This window comes from Aotus nancymaae, unplaced genomic scaffold, assembly GCF_030222135.1.
Source record: "Aotus nancymaae isolate 86718 unplaced genomic scaffold, 86718_ANA_hifiasm-v0.15.2.pri h1tg000010l, whole genome shotgun sequence".
In the NCBI taxonomy this organism is placed as follows: domain Eukaryota; kingdom Metazoa; phylum Chordata; class Mammalia; order Primates; family Aotidae; genus Aotus; species Aotus nancymaae.
The window spans coordinates 46,790,517-46,813,278 of record NW_026988421.1 but is presented as its reverse complement, the minus strand read 5'-3'; the positions used below and the strand labels follow the sequence as shown (position 1 = coordinate 46,813,278).

At 30.9% G+C, this 22,762-nt stretch overlaps 1 protein-coding gene across 1 annotated transcript in view; it reads left to right on the top strand.

Moving 5' to 3' along the window:
- The window catches only part of PCDH15 (protocadherin related 15), a 965,496-nt gene that overhangs the window by 439,740 nt on the left and 502,994 nt on the right, over positions 1-22,762 (top strand). Inside the window, exons 4-5 of the mRNA XM_064374141.1 lie at positions 2,337-2,497; positions 11,913-12,068. Of these exons, the coding sequence (XP_064230211.1) occupies positions 2,337-2,497; positions 11,913-12,068 (317 nt within the window). The remainder of the gene's footprint in view (positions 1-2,336; positions 2,498-11,912; positions 12,069-22,762) is intronic.

The window sequence follows — 22,762 nt, the reverse complement described above, 5'->3', positions numbered from 1 at the left end:
TTCAGATCTCCAAATCTTAGGATGTGTAGTAAGATACAGTCTCCACTGCTGGATAGAGAGAGACAGGCGTTTCTGGCTCAGTGCTAACATTAGCTTGGGTGTCACATATTTTTCTGAGGAGAGTGATATAGGCACAGTTGTTCAGGCAATTCAGAGTGAAAACCTAGGTTAATTTTTTTTTTAATATGTATCTTGCTCCTTGTATCATGTCTGCTTAAGATAGGCTCTCTTTTCTCTCTCCCCTGAACTTTTGGCTTAAAGCAAGTTGGCATATGAAAATTTAGAGGCTACTTTTTTTTTCTTTTTGGCAATACAAATGGACAATTCTAAAGGGGAAAACAGGCAAGCAAACAAAACACTTTTTCAACACACCAACAGCAGAAAGACTTACTATTGAGTTTCAGTCATTGATGAACACAGAGGTGAGCTGAAACCAAGAAGACCATTAAGTACGTCTCTATGAAAATTTAAAAAATCATGAAATAAAATATAAATCCATATAGTGTTTTTGTTTCACCACTTAATAAGAGTTGCTATTAAAACTTGATCTCGTTATAAACTGTTTTGTAAAGAGAGTTCAATGGTTCCTTCCCTTAGCCTATCTGCTTGGAGTATACTACACACACACACACACACACACACACACACACACACACAATCAGAAGATTTGCAGTAGCTACTCTTAAACACTATTGAGTCAAGGTATTAATTATTAGTTGACCTGCCTATTGTATATATTTTTTTGTTAATCAGAAAATGAATTATCTTTCAGTTTCTCAATTCTATATTGAAATATAAATCCAATAACTTTTTGTGGTGAGTTGTGTGAAGTATTTGTAAATTAGTGTGTACTGGGGCCTTGAATATATATATTCTTAAACATACTTATAGGCAATGAAATGTTATCAATATCTGACCTATACTTTGGAGTGTATTGTATGTAGGTTATCTATTTACTACTTCAGTCAAAAATAAAAATACTCATTCCACTCAATATTCATATAATTATATCCTAATATGTGGAAAAAGTAGAAAAAAATCCTGCCATTTAGAAATGTATATGTGAGACAACATTTGTGTTTAAACATTATTGGGGCTTGTTATAAAAGATTCATCGTTCTTTCCAACATTTCTTAGACAGATAAAGACCTGTAGTAATAGTATGATAAATAAATATTATAGGTAATTATAGTTCTTATTAAATTACTGAGAAAATACTTTAAAGAGCTTTCCACTTTTTTTAATTATGCAATGTCATAACATTTAGGCCAATTTCATGCCTTAAGTAATGCAACAGATACATTTTTCATTATATTTTTCAAGCCGGATTTATATTCATTCTCTATATATTCTTGTGTGCTATCCTAAGGCAATGGGTTCCGTGATATTTGCCATTTATTCTAGTGTTTTTTGGAGGCTACATTTACATTTGCATAGCCGCATCTCTTCTGTATCTGTAAGTTTCATAAAATGGATCAGTTGAAAATGATTGCTCTAAGCCATGGAACGTTATTGTTTGGCAAAGATATCATTGCTGTGTGAGGGATAAATGGGATTCCAGTTGCATCAGTGCTGTTTGTGTGGAACATGTAAAATCCGTGGGATCTTTAACAGAGTGGAAAGGGTTACAGGTATAATCTTTTCAGCTCTTATTCAAAAACTGTCTACAATTAAGCTTGCTGAAAAAAATAATAAAGCAAGCAGTGAAATGTTACATTGGCATAGTGCATTGTTCTAATGGAGTAGCCCAGACATGTCTTAAAGAAAAATGGCTTCTATTGCCTTTCTGCACACTAGTTTTGTCTTTCATATCAAGATTTATGTTTTATGTATTTTCTCTAAGATAAAAGAAAACGAAGCAGTTCTCACCATGGAGACTCAGCCACTTTTTAAAAACTCTCTTCTTTCCTCCTTCTTTTTTAGTTTCAAAATATCTTCTTTTTCATGTCAGAGGTCTTACAGAATGAATTGAGGCATCAGACTCTGTTATTACAGGCATTTCCTTTTGTTCGTATAAAATTTAATGATAACTCCTGTGAAAAGTGATAGATGGGGGAACAGATTTATGTTGTTAGAAGGAAGTAGAAAATGGATGATGGAACTCACTGTGTTTGAATCTCTGCCTTCTACCTTTATTTTCCAAAAATATTTATAAATAATGCAGATATTTTAGCTTTTTGGCAAATACTATTTTCTGTCTTATGTTGTTATATATACAGTTGAGTATTTTCTAATTTAGAACTGATAGTGAGCCAGCCACGGTTTAAGAGCATGGTCTTTGCTAAGGAATTCATATGAGTAGAGTATGTTTTCAAATAACTTTCTTTGGTTTGCAGGTACAATTCTGGTGGACAACATGCTGATCAAAGGGACTGCTGGAGGACCAGACCCCACCATAGAACTTTCTTTAAAGGACAATGTGGATTACTGGGTGTTGATGGATCCTGTTAAGCAAATGCTTTTCCTGAACAGCACTGGCAGAGTTCTGGATAGAGATGTTAGTGATTTTTTTTTTCTTTGCTCCTGTGATATAACATTATTATAATTTAAATGTCTATATGTGTGTTTATATAATACTGAATTTTCCTTATATAATTTGGGTTTATTTCCTGAGTATATCAACAACATTTCCTTTTTTAACTCATTGAAAGAAGAATGAGAAAGGAAGGGAATGTCTGTGTGTTAGAGAACCATTATACTTCCCCTTTAATATCCTGGAAGCTTGTCAGATTTCTGAACAAGAAGAATTAGAGTGCTTAGAAAAAAGAGGTGGTGTCCTTGGCAAAGTAGGACAAGCATGGCTGTAACCCATTTCTCTCCAACGATGGTAAGGTATAAGTGTATCACTCAGCTGTTGGCTTGAAGATGTAGAGTTTGGTGGGTGCACTCACAGGAACTTGGTTTTACAAATAGTAGGCATTGGTTGAAGGGTGAAACTGTGAAAATGTCTTACATAGCTGCAAAAAAGAAAAAAAAAGTGAGCAAAAGTTTCATGGTAATGTGCCAATCAAGTAGTTCTCTGGTAGCATAGATATGTTGTCATTAAAAATATCTATATTGGGCTTGGCACAGTGGTGGATCATACCTGTAATTCCAGCACTTTGGGAGGTCCAGTGGGGAGAACTGCTTGAGCCCAGGAATTCGAGTCCACCCTGAGCAATAGAGCAAGACTTTGTCTTAACAAAAAAATTTTAAAAACTAGCCAGCCATGGTAACATATGCCTAAAGTCCCACTAACCTGCAGACTGTGGTGGGAGGATCCCCTGAGCTTGGGGTTAGGGGATGGAGGCTACAATGAACCATGATCACACCAATGCACTCCAGCCTGGGCAGCAGAGTGAGACATTACCTTAAAATAAATTGCTAAATTACTAACGTTGTTGTATGTTTCATTTCTGCAAAAGTTAAAAAAAAAAGCTGTAATTGGCTTCAGTAGCTCTCTACAATAACTTTGTTCTCACTTGTTTGCACCTCAGTCTTTCTTGAGTGCAGAGGTGAAAGGGGTAGTGGATTGTAACCAGTAATTGTGCTGGACCTGGGAAAACTCAGAGTAACTCTAAACATGCTTACCCACAAGTTCTCAGTTTATGAAATCCAAATGTCAGACACTCAGCTTAGTGAACCTGAATCGTGTCACATCATTGCTCAGGGTTTGTGATCCACTTTACAACAGGTAAAATTTGCAGTCTTTAATAAATCTCAATTTGCCTCTTACTTTAGTACAGTTTACTATGTACTTTATTACCTATGAATTTTTTGAATTCTTGTGAATTATGTTTTCCTGCTGCCACAGTGCTTTTAGGGGTTCATTCATAAAAGCATAAAGTCTTTTATTCTGAATATCCTTAACCCAGTGCCCATTCGCTTTATGTGACATATAGACCATTACTGCTAGAAAATTAGTGAGATAAATGCAGGCTTTTAATCCAAATCTAATCATCACTGGAAATTACAGCCTCATTTAATGGTAAAATAATATATGCTTATGATAAACATCAGAAAATAAGCATATATATGAAGGTAATTTTATCAGATATGAAAAATAACATTCAATATTTATCCTGCTACATTTCATTTCATGCCTTTATGTGTGTTGGCTTGTATATTTATAATACTTATTAATTTAAATTGGATTATACTGTTCATTATGCTTTCAGCCTATTTTTCCATGAAATTTATAATACATCTAAAATTATGATGCAAACAAATATGTTTTTATATAATTTGTATCAACTTCATAGTTTATTGGAAGAAAATCAGAGATTTTTAAAAAACGAATCTCTTATCTTGGATGTCAAGTTTGCTTGCAGTTTTTAATAATTACAAAAATGCCGTAGTGAAAATTTTTGTACATACATCTTTGTACAATTGTTTGGTTGCTTTATAGAGATAAATTTATTTACCTTCATTATATTACTGGGATAGGGCATTATATCCATTTTACTAAATGGTCCTCCAGATATACTGTACCTATATGCTTCCACACCAATATTGCTAAATAATTGTAATTTCTGAAATAAAATAAGAATATAAATACTTGAAAATATTTTAGTCTACTTGGAGAGCTGTTGTATGTTTCACTTAATTATTTTAATATTATTTACATTGATATAGAATAAGTTTTTTTCTGTATGCTTCTCTATGATACTAGTTAACAATATTTTCTACAAAAATACAGTAGAGAATTCATTTGGAAAAAATGTGAGTGCACACTTTTTATATAGATTATATTTGTAAATATGCTCTCCAGTGTTAATGTAATATAAATTAATACTGTGATATAAGTTTATGTAAATATATACATTTAATTACATTGTCTTAAATTTTATTTAATATAAAATGTTGTTTCCCAAAAGCTACATATTGATAAAATATACATTATTGTTAAATAACTATATTATTATAAATACCAAAATATTTTTAGTTTCTTTTAAAATATAGGGCATTTACCTGAAATGTAATTCTTTTGGTTGTTGCCCAAAGTTTTTGGTTGTTCCCCAAAGTTTTTGGTTGTTCTTTTACAAATACAATGAATCATAATAAAAAATATGGGCTGGGTGTGATGGCACACGCCTATAATGCCAGCACTTTGGGAAGCCAAGGCCAGTGGATCACTTGAGGTCAGGAGTTCAAGACCAGTGTGGCCAGCATGGTGAAAACCTGTTTCCACTAAACATCTAAAAATTAGCCAGGCATTGTGGTGGGCACCCTGTAATCCCAACTATCTAGAAGCTGAGGCAGAAGAATCACTTGATCCCAGGAGGTGGAGTTTGCAGTGTACCTAGATCACATCACTACACTCCAGCCTAGGTGACAGAGTGTGACTCCTGTCTCAAAAAAAAAAAATATATACATATATATACATACACATATATATACGCATATATATTAATATATGTATGTATACATATGTGTATACATACATATATGTGTGTATAGACATATTTATGTATATATACATATATGGGTGTGTATATATATACATTGTGTGTATATATGTGTGTATATATACATATATACGTATATATGTGTGTATATATATGATTGCTCTGAATAACAAAATAGAACCAACAATTTGAGTTTGATCCTACTAACAACTGCCAAAGCTTGTATTATAATCACTCGCCTATAATTAACTTTAATTTTTCATAATAGTAAATTGCTCTTGAAATAAATTCTACAGAAAATTTTCCACTGAATCTTTGTCATGCAATGATGCTTTTCTAAGAATATTCTGATTTTAATCAAAGTTATTTGGCTTATAAGGAAAACACAAGAATGCCTTCAAGTGATATCAAATTGATGGGAGAGAGTATTAATAATATCAATGACATAGAGATAAAAAATAATTTACTTTTATGGAAATTGTAAGTTTACCAGGGAGAGAGGAAAACTACTTGGTCTTCGACCATATGGTCTCTAGTTTCTACCTTTCTATGTGTATATTCTCTACTCTTCTCTCTGCAGAGCAGATTCCATTATACATCTGTAATTTTACTCCACTTCCTTGTTTTACGCTTGACTTTAGGTATTTTCTGTGTTCATGCCATGTCAGTTCTCCATAAATGTTTTATGCAATGGCTTTAAAAATGGCTTAAATTCACTGTATTTTGTTTTGTTTTAAAATTTCTGAGAGAAGTAATAATTAAATACTCACTGTCTTGCGTCTATAGCCAGAGAGCAAGAGGTAGGGCCCCATGATAGATCCATATCCAATTATACTAATCTTTTTAGCAGCAGATAGAGAAAAATGTATTTTCCAGAGAAAGTGTTCCAAATCATATTTTCTACATTTGTTCATTGAGGCAATAAACTGTCTTTTAATGTGGACATTTGAATAATTATGGCTGCAGTAGAATTAAAAGCAAAAATATAAACAAAAACATTTTTAACATTGAGTGTTAAAAATAAGCTGATAAATGTGATCTTTATAAAAATTTCTAAGGGTGAAAATCAAGCATAAAAATACCCAACACTCAAATATTTGTGTTTAATTAGAAAGTATTTACATGCAATTGTATGACTATGAACTGTTTTATAGTTTTAAAAACTTGGTTCATGAGATTTTCCCTTATGGTCGTCATTTATTTTTATGTCTTGTTTTTATTTTTGGTTTACTAAAGTTACATAAATATCCTGTATCCAAAAATAAAAAAGAAAGGTTACAAATTAAAAGCCACAAAAGAGAAAACAACTGAAATGTAATATTTTGGGGAAATATGAAGAGTCTCAGTAATAAAGGGGCATCACATAAAAATTTTGAAATGCCAAATGATTATTTCACCTGACCAATATGCTCTCATCACTATTGAGCATGTGATAATAATGGTCATGATGATATCAATAATTAAAATAACAGAAAAGTATGACTCACGTACAGTCCAATAATGCTTATCTCAAAATCCTGGGAAAAATTTTAAAAGCTTTTGAAAGGAGAGAAATTATGTTCATGACAACACCAAATTACCTTAGCTTCTTTTCTTTCAGACTCTAACACAGTAGCTACGCAAAGAGCTTGACTTCTCTGTCCAGCCCAGTGTCCATTTAACTGCTAAATTTAGTAGCTTTATCTCCCCATTGTATCTTGCATCTCCATCCATCAGTCTAAGTTTAGTGCGAGACCTCTTAGTCAACACTCATATAATCTGACTGTTCTCTATCACCTTTCTTGATTCAACCTATTCTACATTCAGTGCTCTGAAACAGAGGCTCTGTCCGCAGATAGCTTTTCATTGCAAACTGTTTTCTATCTGGCTCTTGAGTTTTTCTAGATTTGAGATGTATCCTGTTTATATCACTTCTTTTTATTTAGAAACATATGAACTATAATCTAGGAAAACTAAACTAATTATTGTCCCATAACCATAATTTAAGATTTTCCTACTATGCCTTCGCTGATGTTCTTTTGAACATAAATTTTGAAATCACCGTTCTCCAGTGCTATCAATTAAATTTTATCTACTGCTAAGATATATCTTAAATGCTGTTTCTGTATAAATTATTTTCTAATAACACTGGTATGCAATTCCTTGTTCTAAAATCCATATTATCTAACGGTGTTTTTGACTTCCTTTATTTATATTCACCTCATATCAGTTTTTTTAAAGTTGCTATTAATGTCCAAGGGCAATGTCAGATTAATCCTTACCCCCACTAAACTTTTCATATAACAGGTACCTATCATTAAATAGACTGAATGCCCCTAAGAATTCACTTCAAAAAATCTTCAAGTGTATCTACATTACATATGCCTAAATATATTTTTTAATTGATATTTTATTTTCAAGTAATGTCTTCTTATAAATATTCTAATATTCATTGTGAAAATTTAATATGTGAAGGATACTGACACCTCTGGCTAGCCATTTCCTTTACTTTTGCTTTTTTATTTAAAAATTATTTATAACACAATGTCTTATTTCTTTTCACTGTCTCCCACATTACTTTTGAAATAGTGAAGAATATGTTATAAAGGTAGTAAGTACATAGAAATACTACAAAAAAATTCACTCGTGAGGATTGGATAAACTTTGCCTATACCTTATGAAAAACAAAATCAGTTCCTACAGGATTGCCAAAAATTTATTCCCTGCCCCCTAAATAATTAAGACTTCCAAATCATTCGGTTTCTAGAAAAGGAATTATTAGATCAAAGATTTATGCTATAATCTACACTGCTCACATCAACAAATCTCCTATAAAAACTTCACATTTCATGTTGAATCCTAAATGATTGAGAAATTCATAACAAAAATTCCTATTTAACGTTTTTTTCTTTTTTAGAATTACAAAATTTTTACAATGTTGTTGGAAATTTCTTTTTCTTCACACTCTCAAACCCCTTTTTAATGACACTATCTTTTACTTGTTGATATATATAATTACTGATATACATATCGAAACCCGTACACTGGTACATTAATACACAAATGTGCAGGTATTGTGTTAAGCACTCATTTTTAATTTGAAAGAATAGCTTGCATGTTTAGGTATATATGAATGTTAATTGTTTTAAATAAGTACATGAACACATTTCTACCTAGCTTTTTTTTTCTTTTCTGTTTCATGAAGAAACAAAGAAAATTAGAAAAGATCAAACTACGATGACTTACTATTGCCACCAGTTATGAAATATAAACCAAAATCTCCCTAACACATTCTTAAGCATTTTGGAGTCCCTAAATTCCCACTAATCGACTTAGTAGACTGTACTTTTATTTCTTTTTGTGACCTTCTTATACAGAAGAATAGAATCTATGCCAATACCAAATGACATTGTGTGTTATATATTAGCCACAGGGAGTTTTTGCATTTGGTGTGATCTATTATGGTTATAATTTATTGCCCTCTGAGCTCTAGCCATGCTACTGACAGTTGCACTGGGAGCTAAAGTTGAGAAGGACAAGAGTTCCAGGTGACCTGGTTAGGTCTAATTTATGGGTACTTAGCAGGACTAAGTGAGGGCTCAGTGCACAGTGCATTAGATCCTCTCTTGGAAGACTGTGACCTTTTGGTCCCAGTGGTACCACGCAATGTAGAATTCGAAGTTGTGATAGAATGTTTTTATAGGTCTCTCCTGCAATAATTGGAAGATAAATAACTTTAAAAGTGCATAATTGACCTCATTGTCTTTCAAGAGATGTGCCAAGGGCAAATAGTACACATATCTATTTAGTTTTTAATTTACAATTAAAATATGCTGGACCTCCCTTAAAAACTCTATTAAACCAAACACTTGAAAGCTGATAGTAAATATGGAGGTCATCTAATTCAGATTCTTTCCAGGAAACTTCTAAGAGCTAGTCATTTTCAGTGGTCTTTTATTCTCAGACTGGCATATTTTCAATGATGGATCTTGTTTTATAGAGTAGTTTGCTCTATGCCACTTTTTCTTCCTGTTTTTTTTTTTATTATTTTATACAAAGATAAATGTGAAAACAAGAAATTGAAGCATTACAAACATCTTAGCTCACAATGGCAGAGGAAAAGTAGGAAGAAAGATGAAATGAGAAGGTATAAATGTATTTCTAATGTAAACTATACTGTTCTACTGATCAGAATCTACGCTCTGTTGCTTTTAAAAACTTTTATGCACTCATAGTAGGTGTATATATTTGAGTTGCATGAGATATTTTGATACATCTTTGAAATATTTTTCACCCATTTTTCTTATTTCTACTCTCTAAAACTATAATAAATAAACTAATGGATGTTTCCATAAAAACCATTTAGATATTTGGCAAATCATAACTTGTTAAACTTAAAATCCTCCAATTTTATACATTCTCAAAAGTGTTCAAATTCCTCTTCTATGCTCCTGTAAAATGGTGCCTGTTATAATCTACCTATATTATTAATAACTGACATTATTAATTAATGTACAGTGCACATTAGTGGTTCCAGTAGCCTATTTATAGTGCTGGCATGTAAAATCAGATTTTAGCTAGCAAAATTGCACAATTTTTACGTTAATGTTGGTAGCCATCTATTACATTTGAGTGATTGACTTTTTTTCTATTACAAATTATAGGGTAATACTTATTATTATAAAAGCTTACCATTTGTAACCCATTATTATGACTTATTAAGATGACTTTGAACCGTGTCTTTTGTCATTAAATGTATTATACATCCTTCTGAGCTTTGTGACATTTACAGATTTTATACATGATTTTAATGTCTTCATTTATGTCAGTGATTAAAAGTAAAATTGATATGAAAACACAGAGCTATGTGTCATTTCACTGGAGTCCTCTTTTCATATGTTAATGATGACTCAATTTATTCTTTCTATGTACTATTATTCAGAGAGATACAAATTCATGTCAACTTTCTTTGTTGGCCATAAAAATATCTTGAAACTAATGTTCTCCTTCTGTTTAGATGTAGTTTCTATAGCATTTTTCTCATTTACAAATGTGGTATGCATTATAAATTTCACTTTTTCATTCTTTTGGATATTTAGCTTTTTAATAAATATGGTATGTATTTAATCCATGAAGTGTTTAGTATGTGGCCAATACAGTCTAACTAATCATGTGTAGTATTTACGATTCTCATTGGTGTAACCATTAGCCTTATTTTTATTGATGAACAAACGAAGCATAGAGATACTTTGTACTTTTTCCTGGATCATACAGTTAGTAGGTTATGCAACTGGAAGCCAAGCAGTTTGACTATGGGTCATCTGTCTTAGGCACAGGGCTGGTTACTGGGAAGAGGGATACCATCATGTCTAAAATAACACACAGGTTTTATTAAGCCTCCAGTCTAGTGAAGGCAGATGAACCAAAACAAATATAAAAAGTATATAATAAGCCAAATTTTGAATGACAAATACGCTAAAGAAAAATAGGAAGAAATTTGAAAGGAGAGGTCTGGAGACGAGGTTTTTAAGATGGAGTGGTCAGGATAGGACACTGCAAACAATGATACATTTAGAGATAAAATTGTATAAGCTCAAAAGGGGTTAAAAATCACAAAGAAATATTTTGTAGTGCTTAATACTCTTGACTCTAGAGTCAAATAGATGTAGGTTTGCAGTCCTGCTCTGCAAGCTCTTAGCCATGGGACTAGAATAAATAAGTTTACCTTTGATGATACCTTTCCGTTTCAAGGAATTTATTATAAAAATTGTTAGACAAGGGAGCATATGCTTATATATAATATATATTGAAGTAGTTTTTATAATGACAAAAATAATAGACTGAAACAGCTCATTGTAAATTGTAATGGATACATTATGCTATAAGCTTACAATGAAGTATAGTATTGCTGTCAAATAACATCGTAGTATTATACAACAAAATGCTATAGTAAATCTATACTTAGAGACATCGGCTGATATTCGCTATGTGCCTATGTGTCTATAATAGGTACATATTTAGAGAAAGATTAGCAAAATAAGCATTTAAATGAATAGAATTTGTAAGTTTAGTTAGCTGGATTTTGAAATTTATCTTTATCAGTATTTTAAATTTGATCAGCAATGAACATAAAATATTCTAGCAAAAATCTATATAAACATAAAAGATAAACAATATTCTCTAAGGATTTATTAATTAACACTTTTTAAAATTAAAAGTTTATATTATTGCTTCTTTAGTCTTTGGAGGAACAAACTTTGTTTCATTCCATCAATTCTAAGCATTAATTCTGTGGTTGCATTCATCAGCCATCCACTGACTGTGAGCATAAGGTTACCTGAAGTCCATACACCGAGATACAAAATCAATCAATAAATTAATAATGATTATCCTCTCTTGTCCTTAAAGTGATCATTTTCTTCTGGATTATTATAATTTAAAAACAAACAAGAATAGAAAAATGTACTGAATGAATAAGTACTTTGACAGTAATGAGAAGCTTTGTTTTTAATTAGTATTTTAAAAGATGCAATTTCTATATTGCAGCCACCGATGAACATACACTCCATTGTGGTGCAGGTCCAGTGCATCAACAAAAAAGTGGGTACTATTATCTACCATGAGGTGCGAATAGTGGTGAGAGACAGGAATGACAACTCGCCCACTTTCAAGCATGAAAGCTACTATGCCACAGTAAACGAGGTCAGTTTCTATTTACTCTCTCTCTGTCCTTTGTGTTGATGTATGTAACTAACTATATACAATAAATGTTTATAAATGATTCCTTTAAAATAATGAGCTTAACTGTTTAGAAATACCAATAAAACATTTTTAAAAATAGTACTCAGAAGAAATATGTGACTTCTGATGTTATTTTAGGAATTGATTTAACTATGGAAAAAATAATTTAATGTATGTGTAATAATACAGAGATTTTTTTTTCATCACCGTTGAAAATTTATTGCCTAGATCCATATACATGATTACTTAGGCATAACAAGAATTATTATTATTATCCTAAGGCATTTATATAATACAAATATGTTGTCTTTGTATTTCTGAGGTGGTCATATTAATTAAGTGCAGGAAGAAAATATTTGAGATTCTTAAGTTATTTTCTGTATTTTAAAATCAAGTTCTGAAATAACTAAAAAATTAAATATAAATCACAATCGAATTCTTACAGGAACATGTTGATCAAATTAGAAAAACAGTATTTAAAAAGTAGTATTACTTTTATTAGGCCGTGTTTGTTTGTTGTTTTGCTTTGTTTTGTTTTCTTTTTGGCTAACATTCATAAGCCAAGAAACACTTTTATTTATTTATTTTGAAAACCGTGGATACTGTATTAATTTTTTTGTTAATAAAGCTACAAACTATTTCTAGAGTACCTCTAATGTGATCTATCATATGTATGTAGGACCCATGAAACAATGAATTACATTAATATGATGGTACCTATTTTTGCAGACCATCTTTACATTTCAAGATTTTTTAAAATCTTAAAATTTACATACCTGCTTTATAGGAGAATGGTAATTTATGAATTAAACATATCATTTGGGCCTTTAACTTCTACATTCTTTTTGAAAGTATTGAAAATATTTTTGGCTATTTCAACATTTTTGTGTTCATGAAAGTTTGAAGAAATTATGTTCCTTGTAATCTGAGACTTTGTAGATTATATTACTTAAAAACAAAATATAAACTGTTTTATCAGGATGAATTAATGGTTAGTAAATGCTTCACCTCTTTGAGTCACTTTTGTTTAATGAGTTTCTACTGTAATAACAGATGCTAGTTGATTTCCAAGTAACTAGTTTTAATTATATATATATATATATATATATGTATATGTATATATATATATGAGATATTATTTTGAAATATACCCTTTGAGTTATATTTGTTTTCTTTGGCCGAGTACCAACTTTATTTTGGTATAAAGTAATAGGTGAGTTATCTTAGGCAATAAATCTACTTATAGAATCTGTTTTTGTGCCATATCTGATTACTCCTGCATCCCTGTCCACAGGTGATCTTTCTTATGGAAATTTATAATGTTCAGTTTGAATATCATGGCATCCTGTGTGATTTGACTGTTTCCACTTCCCTCTCTAATCTTTTCAGTGCCTTGTTTAACAGGGACCTCAAATACCATTTTAATCATGCAACTCTACTTTTCAAAAATGTTGCAATTTCTCATCATTGTCAGGTGTCATAAAGTTACTTCTTTTGACAGACTTTTAAGCTCTTCCATAATCTGACCATTTGTCAATGTATTCAGAACATTCCCAAATTCTTGCTGATAATGCCTCATTCCGTTCAGATTAACTTCCTCCCATCTCATAAATATCTCCATTTCTTAGATTTTGCTCACAGTGTTCACGTTGCTTAGAAAAAGATCCTCCCTGCCATGCAAGTCTCAAAGTTTCATTTGTCTTTTTCTTATTTTTATAGAATAATCCCTATTTACATTTATTGATCTTCAATTTCTTCAAATCCTAAACTCCTTAATATCAGAGTAATAAAATTATAGAATATGTAAAGATTTGATCTTAGCATTATTTTGAGATGCTAGATTATTGTGCAAAGCTGTCCACATATGGCTAAACTGGTAAGTTTCTAACAATGCATTTTCCTTTAGCCAACTGAGGCAATCCTATCCCACTGACACTATGGTCATATCTTCCATGGCTTGATATTATAGAATGTGTGTTCTTGATCATATTTTTCACCTTTGATTTTGACCATATACTCTATATTAATTTTCTTGAAAAAAGTCAATAGTCCATTTAAACCTTGAAATAGCATCAAAAGAAAAAATAAATTTAGCTATTTTTCTCATTCTTCATTTGAATAGTTGTTTCATAGTGCTAATACTTAGTTCAATGAATTACAAATTATGAATTATCTACTAGTTTAACTAACATGAATTATCTATTATGAATTATGTATTAGAAATATACATTAAAATTATATGCACACATATATGTATACATATGTATGTGTATATATAGATATCCCTGTCTCTTCCATCTACAATGCTGTCTTTATAATAAAATTAAATGAGTTTTATTCTGTGCAAGATTGCAAGATATTTTTCATAGTACTTCTCCATTTAGTGTAATACATGAAGATTATGCAATTAAGAAAAGAAAGATCCAAATGTTTTTCCAAAAAAAAATCATTTTCACAGTTTAGTAGATTGTTAATGTCAAAATATTTCACACTTCATTAAAATACAAAAGACAGGTATAATAAAGTCATTATCACAGATTTATAAAAGAAGCTTCCAAAATTAAAGTCCTGATTATTCACTCTTTGTATTCACTACGAGAAAGCTGAAAAACTGGAGCAATAACATAAATTGTTGATTATAAAATTGGCCACGAAGTTGGACATAAAACTCAAGACCTTAGTTAAATCATCCCTTCAGTACTTATCAATAGACATTCTAGTATTCTAAATTATAACTATATTCATGCACCTTATTTTACACATAAATATGTTTAATAGTTATGATATTATATCATAATCACAAACAGCACTTTTATAAATGCATTGAATGCTATCCTCTTATGCTCTTTGTAAACATGTTCTTTTATTAGTTTGCCAAGAATTGGCCAAGATATTATTAATATTACTAATTCCTCTAAATGTTGAACAAGGGTTATAACAAGGTTTCATATATCTTTCTCATGAGCAAGACATAAGACATTTAAGTATTTTTATCTCTTTAAGTGAAGGCTCAATTAACTTTAAACAGTTGTATCATTAAGTAAATAGTTTGTCTGGTTCCAAGAACAAATTATACGATTGCTGATCATAATTTTTGGAAACAAATCCTTCTTGACAGTGATGTCAGGTTTTTGAGGTTCATCTTACCCCCCAAAGTTTCTTTTTATGTAAGCAAACAAGAACAAGTCAAGGCAGCCATAATGTTTTCCTGGGCATGTGAACTGTTTATCTCAAGCTAATATAGAGATTATATGAGTCTTGGTTTTTAATGATCTTTTCATAGAGAAAAAAATTTTCAGTCAATATTAATTTTTATCATCCTGAGGCAGAGATGAAGGAAATATAAAAACCTCTAATAGCATGTGTTACTTATAGCATAATAAAATAAATTAAAATGTATTGCTTTTGGAGCTATTTCTATACTATGAGCACTGGGGTAGGCTCTTTTTTTTTATGCACATTACCTTATTTAGTCGTCACAGTAGCTTTACAAAAAAGGAATATCCCTATTTTAGAGATGAGAATATTGAAGCTTGGAAGGTCATATAATTTAAATTAAAGCCTCCCAAAGATATCTATACACTTACCTGGCGAAAAGAACTTTGTATATGAGATTAAGATTATGGAAGTTAATAGGGAGATTATCCTGGATTACTCCAGTGGGCCCAATCTCAACGTGAGCCTTTGAAAGGAAAGAATTTTCTCCATTTGGAGTCAGAGAGTGGCAAGGGAAGAGGAACTGGAGAAACATGAGGCATAAGGGAATACCAAAGGCAGTCCAACACTGAGAAGGATTTAGCCACTGTTGCTGGTTTGGAGGTGAATGAAGCTATAATATAGCCTGAAAATGCAAGTATATATACTCTAATTGCTGAAAAGGAACCCCTTTTGATAGTTACCAAGGAATCAGATCCCTCAGCCCTACAACATAAAAACAAATAAATACAGCCAATAATCTGAATGAGCTCAGAAGTGAGTTCATTTTCGGGTCTACAGAAATACAGTCCTACAGACACCTTGATTTTACCTTGGTAAGAGCTATCTCTGACTTCTGACTCACTAAACTGTATGAGAGCAAATTATATTATTTTAAGACACAAAATTTATGATAATTTTTATGACAGCAATAAAAAACTAATGCAAAAGTTCTCTCAGTAACTCTCAAAATAAGTAGAGAAAGAAAAGAGCAAAGAAACGTAAGATTTGATCATTGAGATTAGTGACCTGATGTGTTATAAAATGATGTGTTCAACAACTATGAAATTTATTCTTTTCAGGCACATGGATGGTACATATAAAAGAATTTACCAAATGCTGGGCTTTCATTGTATTTATTGATTTTAAACTCAATTGTTTGATGATTAGAAAACATATTCTGTATAATTTCAGCTAGTCCCACTAAACTGAAATTATACAGAATATGTTTTCTAATCATCAAACAATTGAGCTTCAAATCAGTAAATACAATTAAAACAAACTAGAAATCCTCCTTATATTTGGAAAATGGCATTAAACTAAATATTTTTAAATGGCATTATTTTACGTAGAACTACCCAACAGTATTTACAGAAGAAAATATTACAGTTTATTATAGTTAAAAATGAGTTCAACAAGGTCAATTTTTTTTTTTTTTTTTTTTTTTTTTTTTTTTTTTTTTTTTTTTTTGAGACAAAGTCTCGCTCTGTCACCAGGTTTGAGTGCAGTGCAGTGGCACAATCTTGGCTCACTGTAACCTCCGCCGCACAGCGTCAAGTGATTCTCCTGCCTCGGCCTCCTGAGTAGCTGGGACTACAGGCATGTGCCACCACACCCAGCTTATTTTTGTATTTTTAGTAGAGACAGGTTTCATCATGTTGGCCAGGATGGTCTCCATCCCTTGACCTCATGATTGCTGGCCTTGACCTCCCAAAGTGCTGAGATAACAGGTGTGAGACACCACACCCGGTCAAGGTCAATATTTTTTTAAAGAAATAAATTTTATACATCAGCAAAGAAAATGAATTTTTAAAAAGTAATCCATGGATTATATTACCTACCAAAATGGATTTTTAATTATATTTATTTAAGTTCAAGTAAACTTTTAATTGAAAGAAAATAGTCTCCTATGTTTTGGTGGAGATATGAAGTAATCACAACTTTCATACACTGTTGGTAGATAAGTAAATTGGCACAATTATATTAGATATTTTGTAGTGTTAACAAAAACTGAACTAGCAGACATCCTATGACTCAGCAATTCTACTCCTTTGAATATACCCAAAAGAAATTAGTGCATGTGTACTCAGAAATCATGTTGAGAAAGATTCTTCAAAGATTTTCCATAGTAGCCAAATCTGCAGACAATACAAATATACAATGACGCCGGTGCCGGATTACCATTTGTTAGTTTCATTTGTCTTTCTCAAAAACATTTTGTTTAATTTGTTTTGTATTTCAGATTTCTCACCTGGAAATGAGAATGGTAATATTAGAATTTTTACTTCACAAGGTTAAATTAAGACATGTAATAAAGTTTAAAGTAGAAAAAAGCCCCACAAATTTTCAGTGTATAATATATGACCTGCCCATTTTGTGAGTCTTGTAACATACTATCTGAAGTTGGTTATCTTTCTACCACTTATGTACGTCAATACTGTATATGTGTTTGCTTTTCGTTTTCTACCCCCTTAGAGTTGAATCTGCGTTAAAGCTGGCACTTTGTTTTTCATTGGGTAGAACAGTGCCTGGCACATTGCAGAAGTACTATAAATAGGTTTATCATTAAATTAGGAATGACACCATCAACATACAGAAAAAAACATTCTATAACATATATATTTGTATATTGTTGTTTCTGAGATACAAAGCAAGAGTTTGAGTTAAATTTATGAAGCAGCTCATATACAGTAAATTTTTTAAAGAAACAAGTAAAACACTTTCAGATTACTGTAATAAATTACATAGATTAAAATGAGTGATGACAAGAATAACAAAGAAACACTTTTTAAATCTTAATAACTATGAACTATCTGAATTATGGTCTGTTTATAAAACAGGGAGAAATTATGTATTTATTCATTATATGACTGCTATGCCACTTGAGACTTTTTTACCCTACTTTTCATGTTCCAGAAATACTAAAGTCATTGATTAAGCAGCATTAATATGATTCCCCTTTGACCAGATGTTCCTTTTCTCTTTGCTGAAATATTTTCCTACATGCACAGCTTTATAAGGATCAATGCATAGGGTCCCAAGTGCTTCATGATCAGCTTAATAAATTTGTGTTTGATCAAGTTCTGTTTCTTTCAGTATTAATTACATGAAATTTTAAAGGATGCTTTATAAATTTACATTTAAAATGCCATTCGCAATTTAGGAAGGTGAATATTAGCAGTTTAAATAACATTGAGTTTCTGGAAGAATCAACATTCTTGGTAAATATTGACATAACAATTATATAGACAATTATGTCCTGCTTAACAGCTTAAATGTCTGCAAACTTTAGATTTATAATAATTTTAACATTTCTCTTACTCATTCTGTCATTAGGCATACTTATAAGGAATTAATTTTATACTAGACCAATTTTAAATTTGTTCTTATCCAAATTTGTTTATAATAATAATAGTGCATAGATATGTTTATCACATTTCTGACATCATACCTCATGATTTTGAATGAAATAAAGACATTTTACGATAAGCGAATTCTAATAATTACCATTGAGTTACCATTTATTAAGTGCATTGTGTGTCAAGCAAAATCTGTGTTTTCCATGATGTAACTTATTTAATACTTACAGATAGCTACCCACAGATGCAAATTTTGTGTGTTCATGGTTTCATTTTACAGATGAGAAAGTGTAAAAATAGGGAAGCATTAATGAATTTGCCCAAGATTTCACTGCTAATAAGTAGCCAATCTAAGTCAGAAACCAAAACATCCTCACTCCAAAATTGAGCTCTTGATTACCATATTGTATACATGCATTAGGCAAGAGACTAATAGGGCTTGAGTACATAGAGAAATTCCATGCAATTTTGAAAATTCATATTTATTTCTCAAGTCTTAAAATTTGAAAGTGTAAAGAGTGTAAAAGTGTAAAGACCATTGATATGAATAAATTTCAAATAAGGTTACACTTGATTCAGTTCAGTAAAATAATCGTGCTAGGTTCAGTGTTATGAGAAAAGAGAATAAGCTTTTAAATCACACAACATAGGTTTTAGTTTTAGGGTGATCACTTCCTACTTGTATAATAATGGAAAATTAATTTCTAATAGGCTTAGTTTCCTCAATAAAAATAAACTATAGTACTTTTGGGATAGTTATTGAAGATTCAAGGATACAGAGAATGTAATATGAGACCTATGAGCTGGGTGCATGTAATGAGTAGATAGCACTCATTGAATGCTAGGAACGATTATGACAATGAACTTTTTAATTATATCCAGCAGTTTCTACTTTCATCCAATCATGATTCCTAAAGCATTATTCTCAAAGTAAAATACACCTGTTTTCACGATGAAGCATTTATTTTTGATGAAATATTTTATTAAACTTTACAGTTGACCCTTGGACAGCACAAATTTTAATTGTGATGGTCCACTTGTATGTGGATTTTTAAAAACAAACATAGATGGAAAATAATAGTATTCATGGATGTGAAAGGAAGGGAAAGAAGCACACATTAAATATATATATTTTTTACTTTAAGCATGTAAGTTGGAATCAATTATTTTAACTGTTTTAAAACATTCAAGTATTCAAATACTCAACAACTTCTAATTTAACAAGCTCATATGTACATTCAACTTAAGCTTAATTGTTTTTCAGTTTTTAGTAAAGATAGAGCTATTTGTCAATCTCTATAATAGTAATAATTTTTTCTTATTTTTAATACATTTATCTACATGAATTTGTCTTCTATTATTTATTCAGAGGAAGTAAACCTTAATTATCTAGTTTTATGAAAAAAATGGAATCAAGATTTTTAACACAGGTATGAAAACTATATTATGTTAAAAGGAATCCGAGGAACATTACTGAAACAGAATAAAATAGATGGATCTAAGGACAAACAAAAGCATTAAGTTGAGCAAAAGAAGCCAGACACAAAAGGGTACACACACTACTGAAATCCAAGAACAGGCGAAACTAAGCTATTCTGATTAAAGTCCAAAGCAGCTACATCTGGCAAGATAGTCTGTACAGGGACATTAGGAAGTGTTACAGTGTGATAAAAATATTCTGTATTTTGCTTAGGTCCTCATTACGTGGGTTCCTGAAATTGTCAGAACTCATACTGAATAAGATCTCTGCATTTTTTAAAATATAAATTACACCTTCATAAATTAATGTTAATTAGACAAAAAGGCTATTCTTTTTTTTCTCATGTTTTCTTTAATGTTAAAGCATTACAAGACAACTTGCACTGAATGTGAATTCAAGAACATGTACTATTTTTTTTATCGATTTTGGAAAATTTTAAGATGGACTTCAAAGGAATAGTTGATTTGGAAAAACAGTTGAATAAAACAAATGTTATATTTACTAGTTCAAGAAAGACCAATATAATGGTCACAGAAGCAATGATTTGGCACATGATATGCTCTCAATAAATAATCATAGATTCAGAGATATTATGAATTCATAATTTAGGAAAATGTAAAATTTTTCAATAATGTTCCACTAATTACTGCCTATTTACAAATTCAACTCTGGATTTCATGTATGGAGAACCTTTGGTTTCAAATATGTTACTATTGCTAAAGCTTATTTCTGAAGTAGGGATTACTTGCAAGAATGAATTTATAACATTATCTGATGAGGAAGTTTCTCTGAGGAGAAACTATTTTAGATATTCACAAATTATTTTTTAGTATTTTATTTTTTACTACTTGTTTCTATTTTGATAATGAGACATACGACTCTAAAAAATATAAAACAGAAAATCATTGTTACCTACCAATACAATAATATTGATTCCAGTGGAATTTTCTAATCACCAAATATATACGTAAAACGCAATATTATGATTTGTGCAGGGCTTTCTACCACACATCCTTCTAAATATTTGATTCCAAGTTAGCAGCATTTCTATTATTTACCTCTGTGGATTTTGAAAACTGTTAAACATAGTCAGTCCTCTTTGTGCACAGATTCCTTTTTTGCAAACTGTTGTACTTGCTAAAATTTATTTGTAACTGCAAAGTCAGTGCTCGCAGTCGTTCACAGACCTTCTTAGAGTGATGAACAGTTTGGCACCCAGTAGCTCACCTTTCTACCTGGGGTCAAATGTGGTTATACTCTGCCCCCTTATTTTATCTTTTATATTGCAAACAAGTATTTTTTCAGTCAGTTTAGTGCCATGCATTTAACATTTTTGTGCTTTTTGTCAGTGATTTTCCTATTTAAAATAGCCCCTAAGTATAGTCCTGATGTGCTATCTAGTGTTTCTAAGCATACGAAGACTATGATATACCTTGTGGAGAACTTATATTTGTTAGAAAAGCTTCATTCAGGTTGCGTATTAATAGGATGAAGAAAATCCTCTGGTTTATGTGTTATGACAAGCTTGCTTTATGCTTTTTTTTTCTGTTTAGAGACACATTATTTATTTTATCTTTTTTGATTTGTTAACATTTAACTTACTGCCTGAATGAAGCTTACCTAACAAACATAATATATTCATACAGTTGAATACTATACCACTAAGGTAACAATGTAGATGAATCACAAACATAATGTTGAAAAAAACAAACCTCATATGAAAAGAATGTATTCTGTAATATTCCATTTATACTAGTGCTCAAAACCAGCAAGACTATTAACCATATTAATCAACAAGCTACCGTTTGTGAAAGGATTTCGTGACTGGGAGAAGTGGTTTTCTGAAGACCTGAAAACAGTTTCATACTTGATGTTTGTGGTAACATTTAGGTGTTTACTTTTGAAAATCCACAGAGGTAAATAATTATGATCTATTTTTGTATCTGTGTTATATTTCACTGTGTATTTTTATATCAGTCTTTATGCTTTAAATATAAATACTAAAATGTTTGCATATGAAATTATATGAGGTCTAGGATTTGCTCTAAAATAATCTTAGCTATGGAGTGGTGAGTATGGATGAAACCAATTTTTTCATTGCTAATAATGATTGAAGCTGGCTGATGGGTATCCTCCATTATATATATTTGGAATTTTATTTCCTAAGAAGTTAAAAGACAGAAACAACTGACACTATAGTTAATATTTTATTTGTCTAATTTATCTTTCCTCTTGTTTTGTTTATATCAATCCAAATATCCTCTTGAATTTCTAAGGCTGTGTTCTTAATAGCCCAAAATTAGAAATAAATGTTCATCAACAATAGAGTGTCTCAATAAAGTGAGAAATACTCATACAATTGAAGACCATATTGCATGAAACTGAAGAATGAGTTGTAACCAGAGGCTTGCAGGAGCCACATCCTATGTTGCCTAGGAGCAATGGTTCAGTATTCACTAATTCATTGTTCATAGGGACTTTATGGAATATAACTACTGCAAAAATGGAGATAACCAACTGCTTCACTGTTCATATGAAATGATGAATTTAATGATTCTATGAGGAAATGTTCCAAATAAGATTAGTGAGGACAAATGTTCACTTTTTGTATTATTGTTTGT